At 36.6% G+C, this 13,000-nt stretch overlaps 1 protein-coding gene across 1 annotated transcript; it reads left to right on the top strand.

Annotated features, from left to right (window-relative positions):
- The first annotated feature begins 5,890 nt into the window (after positions 1-5,890).
- Positions 5,891-12,732, top strand: LOC149829736 (F-box family protein). Its single transcript, XM_090016075.1, has 5 exons — positions 5,891-6,519; positions 6,637-6,730; positions 10,898-11,031; positions 12,068-12,250; positions 12,350-12,732. Exons 1-5 carry the CDS (start codon positions 5,986-5,988, stop codon positions 12,515-12,517), a joined length of 1,113 nt encoding a protein of 370 aa, XP_089872201.1. The 5' UTR covers positions 5,891-5,985; the 3' UTR covers positions 12,518-12,732.
- The last annotated feature ends 268 nt before the right edge of the window (positions 12,733-13,000 follow it).

Below are 13,000 nucleotides of genomic sequence, written 5' to 3'. Positions count from 1 at the left end.
CAGACATACGTCTGCAAATATGGTAAGACATTCATAAATCGTGTTTTTGTATGTCACAAAAAATGTGTGAGTCTCATTTAACTAAACACTCTCAACGTATGTCCGCAAATATAATAAGACCTTTACAATATATGCATTCAACCATATAAACAAAAGTATATACAAATAAATATACAAGTTTATTCTAATTTGACCCAACCATTCAATTATAAATAATTATAACAAAATTATATACAAATTATAAGAGTATTTATACAACATATAAATGTTTATAAATCTGATCAAAACTGCGAGAAATCTAGGGCTTGAGACTCTTGTGAATGTTGCTTTTCATGTCCTAGTGTTCTTAGCTCTTGAAGCTCCTTATCCTTGGTAGAGAGCAACTCTGGCTAAGTTCACAAAAGTTCTTTTTGGGCTTTTAGAAAGATCTTTACTTCAAGCAAATCTTGCTGCCTACAGATTTTAGCCTTTGCAAGATCTAACTCTACCACAACATCACTCCACCTAAAGTCCTTCTAAGCTTTAGACTCCTAATACTAATTTGCTTGGCCTTTTTGCATTTGTAATCAAAGTATATATATTTTATATATAAGTGTATGATGTAATAAATTTATAATGAAAGTAAATTTGTAATTAAAGTATAAGAAAATTATAATTATCAAAGTTTATGAGAAAATCAAGTATATATGTTTAAGCACATTATCATTTCACTACCCTCTTGGTGTTAGAACTGCTTAACAACTATTGATTGTGAGCCGTTACATTCTCTTGGTGGACATGTACTATAGAATAATAATCGATGCCATCGTTGTTGTTGCACTACTTTTAAAGTTCAGTGAAGAACATGGTAGGATAATCATTTGATCAATTATTCAAACAACATAAGACACTTCTGCTAACATAGGGCAAGTGATGAGGTTATGGTTGTACATATTTGAACTACCAAACCACTCAGTTAGCCATTTGACGTTCAACTTCATTCATGTTGTGCAACCAAATATCTTTCTTTATGAATTTCATAGCTTGGACAACTGCATCCTCTTCATCTATATTTTCTCCTAAGGGCACCATGTTACCTAAAGAATAAAGTTTTATTCATGGTCAAAGTTCTATTTTACATTATTTATAAAAATATAATCACTTCTTTGACGTATATTTACATATGCTTCGGTCAACATGTGCAATGCAGTGCAAAGGTTCATTCTCATCACTCTTTCATCATTCTCATCTCTCTCTTTCTCTTCCTCTTCGTCTAATTTTTTTTGCTTACATGACCTACTCCATATAGCAATATGTGGAAACCTAGGAAATTGGTCACGTTTAAGGAGCCTTCTAATGGATATGTGCTCCTGTATCCAAACCTACAAGGATTAATACACAAATTAGTAACAAAATTATATTTGTATATAAATCATATCAAATCAATGAATCAATATTCATACCTCCAATAAGACTAACATGCCGACAAAGTCTTTTATTTCACACTTCACTTGACTCAAACTTGCATATAAGTAAAGCTGCTCCCCATGCATCTTTATTGACATGATTCTAGTCTTACAACAGTTGTACATATGATGCATGAATCAACTTTCCACCAATGTCGATAAATACACAAGTGCCAAAGAAGTAGAAAAAAATGTTCTTAACTCCCTATTTATCATAGCACCAACCTTTCCTCCTACACAGGATATCTTTGTAATACCTGTGAGCTTTTTATAATTATTTAAATAAATAAAAATAATTTTTTATGTTGCAATTTGGTTTGAATTAAAATTTAATTTGATTGTTTATTTGAATTTGAATTTGAATTTTTAAATTTGAATTACAAGGTGAATTTGAATTTAGTGTAGACTTGAATTTGGATTTCAATTGCATTTGAATTTAAAATTTAAATTAGATTGGATCTCAATTTGGAGAAAGTTTGATCCAATTAAGTAAGTTACCTAATTATCTAAATTAATTAAAAATTTAATTTGAATGAAATTAAAAGATTTAATTGAGTTAATTAATGAAGTACGAGTTCATAGAGTGGGACGCCCCCTATATAGGGCCTTCTAATTATTTAGAAGTCTTATTTAGGCTTAAAGTCCAATTCACAACTAGTTTCCTAATGGTATTATGAGACCTAGTTAGTTATATAATCTTAATTAACCAAGATATATATAGGAAAACCTAAGACAAGCTTTCCTTCGAACACCATTAAACGCATGGCGTGGTATTCTTTTTTTTTTTTTAACAAGTCATTTTTCTACCTAGACATTTAGCGGCGATCAAGATCGTTGCTAAATGTTTGTAGCGTGCAAAAAAATGGTGAGCCATTGCCATGTGATCGTGTGCAATCAACGACGATGGTTTGTCCAACCCATCTTCAAACACTTTATGTTTTTGAAGATACAAGTTACTATATATATTTTGGAGAGAGAGACCAACTTTGAAAAAAGGTTGGACCTCTCTATAAAAGAGAGATCCTTTTTACATGCTCCCTATCTTCTCTCTCAAGTACCCATCTCCTATATTCCCAACCTATCTCTCATATTTCCCATCTTCTCCCCCACATCCTTTTTTAGAGAAGGAGCCAATTTTGGTGATACAGGTGCATATGTAGAGGAGTTAGTGGGTAGTACGTGCGTAGAAATCAGAATTCGGTGTTGGATCTGATATAGTTAAGTACCTTAGTATATTCTATTTTATTTTGGGATTCATCATTTGTTCCAGATTTGAGTATGGACTTAGATCAGATATTTTACGGATTTGTAGTCTTTGTTTGATCTTATGCAATTTTCGTGAGTCATTTTCGAACGTGTGAAGCCATAGAACTCAGATTTTTTATAAATAAGGTATAAAAAGTCTATACAAACATGTTCAGATCTAGGATGTATCCATGTGAATCCATATCTTGATTCAAGATTATGATTTATATGAGTCTACCATCACTTACAAGCATATTTGATTTGTTATGTTGGGATTTTGATTACAATGTTTAATTAGACTGCATGATATGTTAATATGCTTGTATGATATTATGAGATGCAGTATAATGATATGTTTACATTCAATATGACATGATATATGTAAAACATGATGTGCACTGAATGCATATTAAAATGCATACATGGTGTGACTTACATATTGATGATATGTTTATTGTATATATATGAGATTGTTGTTTGGCCTGTTTAACATATAAATGCATGTGTAGATTGTATTTATATGAATCTAATTGAACTGAATTAACTGTTGAATGGAGCCTAATTGAACTTATGCATGCTTGAGCCTGAAAGGTGGCTATGTATGTGCCCAAATTGGTGGCCATTAACCCTTTTGTGTGGTTAAATATAATAAGGCATGAATGACAGTAGAATTGATTGAACAAAAAGTAAAATATGCATTAAATTCTCGTGTGGCTTATAATGAGAGTGTAAACACTGTTTTTGGCTTTGTGAGATTTGTTTATAATTAACATGAAATAATGTTTTTCTTCCGCCATGGAGAGAGGGGACAATGCTACATCTTCAACCACAAGGTGATATATATATACTTTAACAAAACGAATATTGATATATCAAGTTAGGGTGTAGGTCTCTCTCGACATTAGATCGCCTCACCCTAGGAGTTGTGCAAGGTCAGGTTAATAAGTAACAAATTATTTGAATATACACCCTAAGTTATTGTCTTCTTTTTCAGTTAGAACCGTGTAGTACCCGCATGTAATTATGATATCAAAACAATTTTGTGTTATGCATGTACTTAGAGCATTGCATGCATCATCTAAGAAAGAAAAGATAATGAGAAAGATAAAACCTACTCATGTATTTAAGGGAATGTATGATTATTCTGATTCGTTCATGCATTGATTAATTGTTCATGCATAAAATATGATATAAATATGTGATCGTTAAATGTTATATGTTAGGAGTGCATGCGTTTATTGCAATTGAATCTAGTTCTGATTAATATATGTTGTAGTTAAGTTAATGAATAACTGACATTATTTGATGATATCTTAGCCTGTGCAATGTTTGTGTAATTTTACCATACTTGGGAACATTGTTCTCACTCCATATCATTTTACCATCTTCGGTGAGGAGGCTTGAGTGGGTGAGTTCTTTTTGGACTTAGACAACCAGACTGACAAGGTTTTGTTTTGGGATGCTATGTGGGTTTTGGCACTGGACTTTGAGATTGACTCATTGGTTTCGAATTTGACCTATTATGAATATTTTTAATTTAATTAGGCATGGATGATAATTTTTGAATGTATAAAATTTATTTGATTAGTTGATGGCTTGATATGAAGTCTGTAACATTCTTGATATCATATTTTTCATTCACTTTCTGTTTTATTGATAAGAAGTTCTTGTTCTTAGATGTCTCTTTCTCAAACTTGGTTTTACAAGGCTATTAAACGCTAGTAATTGTGCACAAACTGACTATCTAGAGATTAGTTTGGTTGAAGCAATGTCATAGACAAGGCTTTGCATAAAATAAAATTTACTCTAAAAATTGAGTTATAAATCATGAACACTACAATCTTTCCTTTTATTCTCTTCGCATTGCTATTGTCATATGTCTTCCTCAACCATAACAACTTCAATCTTTTACCTTCAAATACATCTTTAGATGCATTAAATAAAACTTAATATTTGTACTTCAAATCTTTAAATCAAGGTTTATTAAATGACTCTCCATGGCACTTCAAGCTTGTGATGCATGACACATCTTTCAAGGTGATGGTTATTTCAAAATTAAAGAATTTAAACATGTTTGTTATCAAATTCGGTAATTGCATAATAAAATTTATGAGACTATGACCAATGTTTTTTCATGTCTTAAAACTAAATGGATTTAATTATTTTAATATATCATAATTCAAAATTTTTTAGAGTAACTAGTCTAAGTGTATATGTTATTATCACTGTTACCTATAAATGTTTATTTATTTATTTATTATTTATATTGTATTTCATGAAACTAACCTTACAAATGTGATTTACATGTTTTACTTAGTGAGAAAATGGCTTCTTGAATCATCTTACAAAGGCAAAATTTTATAAGGTTTTAAAAATTGACGATATGTGAAACTTTTTCGGTCATAAAATCATGTTTTTTCATTGAAAAAACATGATCCAAGAGCTGAACCCCACTATTCAATACCCTTTTTAAGAGGAAAAAACTTTGTTTGGAATTGAGAATCCTTCTGAGTTTTGGTGTGTAGAAGTTTTTGTATCCATATGAACTAGGATCAAGGCATAGATAAATTTTTGAAATTTTTAAAAAATGTTGAGAACTACACGCCAAATGCCAAATTGAAAATTGGCTTACTATTAAGTTACCACATACAACCGACACCCTTCACTTTTGGGACAATTCTTTAGTATGACCTTCTCAAGTCAAAGTCACCGTTCCATTTTTGTTTTGGCATCCCTAGGGGTGTCAACGGGCCTGGTTTACCCAGACCCCCCAACCAAACCCTATAGAGTTCGGGTATATAAGAGCCGTTTAAGACTCGGACTCAAAGATCCGATTAATACATAAACCCGGGTATAGTTTGTGAAATTTTATATCAGAACCGAACTCAACCCGAGTTCCTATTAAGACCTGCAAATTTTCAATATATATGGCTTGGGTTTGTTTCATGTAGTTTTTATTGGGTTCGGGTATGATTTTTCTTATAGTGGACCAGATTAAATCTGGGTTTGGATCTGATACCATACTCGAAAATCTGGTTCAAGTCTGGTTTCACCTGGGTCTGAACCAAACCCGACCCGTTGACATCCCTTGCTACCGCTCATTCTACCGATCACCGACGGCGAGGAGACCGTTGTGGGCCCCACTATCTGAACAGTGGAGACACCGATGAATATAACAGACGGTAGACGATAAGGAAACACGGAGGACCGGTGATTTGGCAAAGCACGGGATGGAGGTCTATCGATGGCAAGGTCTCTTCGGGGAAGCCTTTAGGTTTTTGGGTCTAAATGAGGAATGATGGCAGAAGGGAGCATAGTCAGGGGAAGAGGAGGAGGAGGAGCGGAGGAGATGCAGAGGAGGGCGGAGGACCACCACCGGACGTGGACGGCTGGTTCAGACGGCAAGCAACGGCCTCGCCCCTTCGCGTCAGTCCCCATCTCCTCCTTCTCCCATGCTTCTGCGAAGGACGGCGCCAATTGGGGGAGGAGGGGGAAGAGAATATGCTTCTGCTTCGGCGGTGATGGATCCGGCGGGAAGGCTGAGCCGCCGGCCGATTTCTCCGCCCTCCCCTTCGACGTCCTCCGGAAGATCGCCGCCTCCTTCTCGATGACCAACCTCTGGGCGGCGAGCGGCGTCTGCCCGGCGTGGAGGGAAGGATTGCGACCGCTCAGGGAGGCCATGGTTCTGCTCCGGTGGGGGAAGCGCTTCAAGCACGGCACCGGCGGCGTTCAGAAGAACGTTCAGAAAGCGCTCGATTCGTTCCTCAAGGCCGCCGCTCGCGGGTCAGCGGCCGCCATGGTCGACGCCGGGCTCATCTATTGGGAGATGGTGGGTCGAATTCCCTCTTCCCCCCTTCTTTTTTCCTTTTCTTTTTTTGGGCTAATTCTGCTTGCTGCACTCTTAACTGTTTCTAATTTTTTGGGGAATGGTGATTGTTGTTCGCAGGGGACGAGGGACAAAGCCATTGCTTTATATCGAAAGGCCGCTCAGTTGGGAGATCCTTCTGGCCAATGCAATCTTGGGCTTTACTATTTGCAAGGTATTTTTTTTGTTGGTTTGTTTCTTTGTTTGCCTCTAATGCATGTGATTTTTGGGTTCATTTTATGCCAAATTTATGATTTCTTAGTTCATGTAGTTATTGCTTGCACAATCAATGGTTCCATGAATCTTCTTTTTTTGTTGGCGTCTTTGCATTGAGTGATCAATTCATTGCCATTTATTAATTATTTAAAGGGTTCTTTTAGTACCATATATGGCCAATTGCAAATTTTGATGAAGCTTAAATGGGCAATATGAGTCCTGAAAGCTACATAGAGTAGGTTAGCTTGTGGCGTGGATGTGATTTTGATGGAAACCAGGTGTAAAATATGATTAAGAACAACATGAAGCTAATAGTGCAAATGGTTTTTTTATGTTGTAAGAGATTTGCAGGGCATGGGGATAGGAGTGCTTGAGACTATCAGAAAGCGAGATGAATTTGGGATACCTTCACAGTTAGGATCGTTTGCACTGGATGCTAACTGAATATTGATTATAAGGTTTCAAAACAATTCTACTGTTGGAAGCCTAATCACTAATAAAAACACATGATATGTGTGTATTGCTGGTGATGAAAAAAAATGGTTGAGTGAAGTGCATGTCTTCTTTCCTTCAATTGGCGAGAAACTAGCTGATCAGATTATTGTATTGACATGCATTTACCTGACATCATATCCTTGCTGCTGAAAAGACGGGAAGTTTGGGGGGCTAGTAACATCGGTTTCCGATGTACAGAAGACTAATGTTGACAGAGATCTGAATTTTGGGTTGATGACTGTATAAAGAAGATGTGTGTATAAAATAGTAGTTTGTTACATGCTGCTTATGGAAGAGCAGAAGGGCCAAATGGCCAAGGTGGGTAATTTGAAGAGAACTTGCTAATAGAGCTGGATCTGAATTAATGAAGGATTGGTATTGGAAAACCAAAGAACATTTAGGGTGACTCTATTGGGTTGGATTGTTTTAACCTTAAAGCTCTGTTTGGAAGTAGATGTTTTAGAGGAGATGAAAGGGGTGATGGGAGTGGAGGTCATGATACCAAAGTTGTCAAGTACATCCTTGTGAGGATGTAGTTGAAAAGGGTCCATCTCCACTCTCATCACCATTCCCATCTCCCAAAACATAGCTTCCAAATGCTAATGGGAGTAAATGTGGGTAGGTGGGGTAGGTGGCATTTATTAAATCCCCATTTCCCCTCCCATCTCCATCTCCCAAACAGATCCTAAGTTGCCTCATTTGCCTAGGAATATGCTTTTATTATTAAATTTTCATTTTACAAGTATTTTACATTTTATTATTTATTTATTTATTATTTATACTTCTGGCCATGTAAAGAAAGAAATTGCAGAGGCTTTGAAGAAAATGTAATCAGGAAGGGCAGTTGGCCCAGATGGTATACCTATCGAGGCTTGGAAATGCTTGGGAGAGAAAGGTTTAGAATGGTTGACAAATCTTTTTAACAAGATTTGGCGGACAAATAAGATGCCTAATGAGTGGAGGAAGAGTACTTTGATGCCTCTATATAAGAATAAGGGTGATATACAAGATTGCACAAACTATCGTGGTATAAAACTCATGAGTCATACTATGAAAATTTAGGAGAGGGTGATTGAGTCTAGGTTGAGGAAGGTTGTTATGATATCGGATAATCAATTTGGTTTTATGCCTGAAAGATCAACTATAGAAGCTATACATCTTCTTAGACAACTTATTGAGAGAAATAGAGAGAGGAACAAAGATTTGCATATGGTTTTTATTGATTTGGAGAAGGCATATGATAGAGTACCTAGGGACGTTCTCTGGTGGACAATGATGAAGAAAGGTGTTTCTCTCAAGTACATTAGTATAATTAAAGATATGTATGAAGGAATAGTAACCAATGTCCACACTTGTGGAGGGGTGACTACCAATTTTCCTATTACAGTTGGGTTACATCAAGGATCTGCTTTTAGCCCTTTCCTATTTGCTATAGTGATGGATGAGCTTACGAGATCAATTCAAGAAAATGTGCCGTGGTGTATGTTGTTTGCTGATGATATTGTTTTGATTGATGAGTCTAGAGCTGGGGTTAATGCTAAGTTAGGATTATGGAGACAGACATTGGAAGCAAGAGGCTTTAAGTTGAGTAAAAGTAAGAGAGAATACATGGAATGTCGGTTTAGTAAGCAACGAAGTAGTGATGGGAGTGTAGTGAAGCTTGGTGAGCAAGAAATATCGGTGGATGATTCTTTCAAATATTTGGGATCTATCATTCAAAAGTATGGAGAAATTGATGGAGATGTAAATCATAGGATAAAGGTTGGGTGGATGAAATGGAAGAGTGCAACTAGAGTGTTGTGCGATCGTAGAATGCCATTGCGGTTGAAGGGAAAGTTTTATAGGACGACTATTAGGCCCGCTTTACTATATGGTACGGAATATTGGGCTGCCAAGAGACATCATATTCAAAAAATGAGTGTAGTTGAGATGCGTATGCTGAGATGGATGTGTGGAAATACAATAAAAGATAAGATTCGGAACGAGGAGATACATAAGAAGGTTGGCGTTGCACCCATTGAAAATAAGATGAGAGAGAATCGTTTACGGTGGTTTGGACATATTCGGCGAAGGCCTAATGATGCTCCAGTTAGAAGGTGGAGAAATGGGAAAATATATTAGTTAAAAGAGGTCGGGGTAGGCATAGGAAGACATGGATGGAGGTGATAGGAAAGGATATGAATGCTTTGAACCTCACCGAGGACATGGCCTTAGATAGAAATGATTGGAGGAGAAGGATTCATGTGGAAGACCCAGAATGATTTTCTTTGTTGGTTCATATCGCCGACCCCAATTGTTTTGGGATGAAGGCATAGTTGTTGTTGTTGTACTTCTGGCCTTGTAAAATGTTCAAGCTTTCTTTGTCTTTATGGGTTGGCTGTGGAAATGATCTGCAAAAACTGCACCTGCATCACTATGTTGGTCTTGACTTTGAAGCGATGCACCTGCATCACTATGTCGGTCTTGACTTTGAAGCAATCACTGTTCTGCCATTATCTTCAAGGCAGGTGCATCCATCAAGTATATGTGGCTCTGGCACATTTGGATGATCACCCGATGGGGAAGGTTTTGTACAAATCTTTTTGTATTCTTCCGGATTGTTGGCTGTAATCCGCCCATATACATTGAACTGTTTTGCCTGTCTAATTGTGTAAGTAGCTGCCAGAAAATGAGTGATCAGTGTATGAGTTCAATTACTGTATCCTGTCTTTCCTCACACAGTTCTTTATTTCAATTCTGTCATTGCTACTGACTTGATCTTTCTGATCATATATTTGTGCAACTGGATTCATGTTCAGGAGACCTTTTGGTGATGGCCTGGAAGTACATACGATATCTGTGATTGTGTGCAGAATGTGCATGGCAGTAACTGTCTACAGGATAAGATAATAAAACATGCGCTTTTTTGGTCCTGTTTGGCTTCCTTTTCCGGATAAGGTTTTATGTTTGATTTGGATTTATGCTTGTATAACCTTAGCATTATGTGATTTTTTGGTTTATTCTTCTACAAAACCAATTTGCACATAAAGAAAGATTAGTAATGGAAACAAAGAAGAGAAGTACTGATTCATGTCTCATCACCTTGAACAAACTTAAATATGGCTATGAATGGGGAAGCAAAAGAAAAAAAAATGAAAGAAAAGAAAAAAAGAACTGAATATTGCAAAGTACTGTCCTAATATGGTTCTGTACTAGTTGCATCAAGCTTACAACATAGTTAAAATCTGATAAGAATGCGGAAGTTTGGGGCATTAGCATGTGATGTGATAATTTTTATCATCCAAGGAAAGATATTAGCAGTCAGTACATTGTGTTAGGCGCTCATCTTGAGGGCGGTACATGGTTAAATTGATAATAAATGAATTATTTGTTGCATCTTATTTCATTAACCTCTTTAAATTTGTGATTTACTGTCAAGATATGTTTTACTTGCTAGCTTTATCAGAGAAGTATAGAGTGCTCTGTTGGAAAATTGTTTTGTCATATGGGTTTTCTCAGTCTAATATGATTCTTGTAGGATGAAGACTTACTTCTGATATGATGTTTACTCAGTATTAGTTTTTTAGAGCCTATGTATTTTTACTGTTCATTGCTGCTTCTGGGTGTACTAAATCTTATGTCAACCATACAGCTGAACCTCCCAATCTTAAGGAGGCTGTAGAATGGTTCTATCGAGCTGCTTCGATGGGTAATATCCGCGCACAATACAGCCTTGCACTTTGTCTGCAGCAAGGACGTGGTGTGAAGCGTAATCTGAAGGAAGCTGTATGCGATCTTTTTCTTTTTTTTTGTATCCTATATGTGTGGTTTCTTGATGCTATGACTCTGTTATCAATGAGAGATAGCAAAGTGAGAGTTTTATCATTAACACAAACAAGTATGCCTCAGTATATGTAACTATTTGAAGAGAAAAAGGAAATAGTGAACCTTAACTAGATGAACATATGAAAAGAGAAAAGGACAAGAATACCTCTAAACCCTTATACAGATTACCCTCATACACATTCTCTTTTGTTTTTTTTTTTGATAATCAGGGAAAAACCTCCTCTCTCATGGAGTTCATTGGTGTAAACCCCAGGCCTCTCTTGCCCGCCAGGGAGTATAACCAACTTTGACCTTGTGGCAAGGGATGCATATATGTGGGTTTCAAATTAGTGATTCCCTATCAACTTGATGACGTTCACGAGTTGCCCTTGCTGGATGAGCAGAGCCTTTGTGGGCTTCATAGTTCATATACAGAAACTTGTGCTCACTTTGAAACTGCCCCACAAACTCTACAGGCTTAGCCATGTAACATGGTACTTCTGAGAGGCTCTTATAGCGTCGACATGGTAAGACATGGGCATGGGAACTGGTAAATTTGGGTACGAGTCAGACCAGTCTTGGCTCTGCACCTGGACCAAACTCAACCAACCCATTTTCTTATTTTATACGCGATCAGTGGCCAAACATGAGCACCCAGCTTTGTTCATTTTTAGGGTGCATAGTCATTTTTCATCCATTAATCTCCAAAAGCAGAAACAAAATTTGGATCATGTTTTGCATCACCTGTTTACTATTTTTTCATTTATTAAAGTCAACTCCAACATGATGTTTTGGGTCATTTCTAAACCGACCTCATTTTCATGAATTATGAACCACTGAGCTATTGATGTTTCAGTACCTTGAAAATTGAATCTCATATTCTTCTCTCCAGAAATTTTCATTTCAAAACTATCAGTATTTCAGATTAACCATGCAGCTTAATTTTCCCAGTTCCACATATAAACTGAAGTTTAATAATTTGCTTTTTTGAGCACAGGCTAAGTGGTATCTAAGAGCTGCAAAAGGTGGAAATCCTCGCGCTATGTACAATACTTCTTTATGCTACTCATTGGGTGAAGGAATTCCACGCAGCTACCAGAAGGCAAGAAGATGGATGAAACGTGCTGCTGAATCTGGTCATACTAAAGCTCAATTTGAGCATGGCCTCAATTTGTTTTCTGTAAGTGCTCTTGCGTTTTAAAATACTCACTCTTTAAATCAAGGAACCAGTTGGTACTGTTAATTCACCAAGAAGATTTATATATTTCAATGACTGCAGGAAGGGAACAAGATAATGTCATTGGTTTACTTCGAGCTTGCCTTGAGATCTGGTGAACTGAATGCTGCTCCCATAAAGGATGCTCTTCTTCAGCAGCTATCTCCAACTTCACGAGATCAGGCATTGTCATTGGCTGACAACTGGAGGGTGTCAGTCACTTATCGGTAACAAGGAACCAATAGTTTTCACTGTTGTATCTAGAAAACTAATTATCATCTGCTAATCCAGCCACTTGTATAGATGTAGATTTCTATATTCAGATATGAAATGTTCATATCTTTTACCCTGAAAGATGGAAGCCGAATGCACATTTCTTCATTGTAGATTGGCACTCCTAGCATCATACGGAATCTCACGTTCAGCAGCCACTGGACTTCTTTCCACTGTTTTTTCTTCTATAGGCAAGTTGGAATTATTTGGGAGCAGTTTTTGCATGTTCTACTTCATTCAAAACAACTGTGCAAAAGAACATTTGTATACAGGAAATCCTTCTTCATTTTGAGAGAGCTACCACAGCAAGTGATAGGAAGCGAAGAAGTGAGTAGGAAGCTATTTGAGAAGTGTGTGGGAAGTGTGTTTCTTGTAATATAGGAAGCACATTTGAGTTAACTAATCCGATTTTCACTGTTCTCAGAATTGAGTTGAATTGGC

This window comes from Nuphar pumila, chromosome 8 (genome assembly GCF_984573655.1).
Source record: "Nuphar pumila chromosome 8, dmNupPumi1.hap1.1, whole genome shotgun sequence".
NCBI classification, from domain to species: domain Eukaryota; kingdom Viridiplantae; phylum Streptophyta; class Magnoliopsida; order Nymphaeales; family Nymphaeaceae; genus Nuphar; species Nuphar pumila.
Note: the sequence above shows the minus strand (reverse complement) of the source record. Positions and strands in the feature narration are given on the sequence as shown.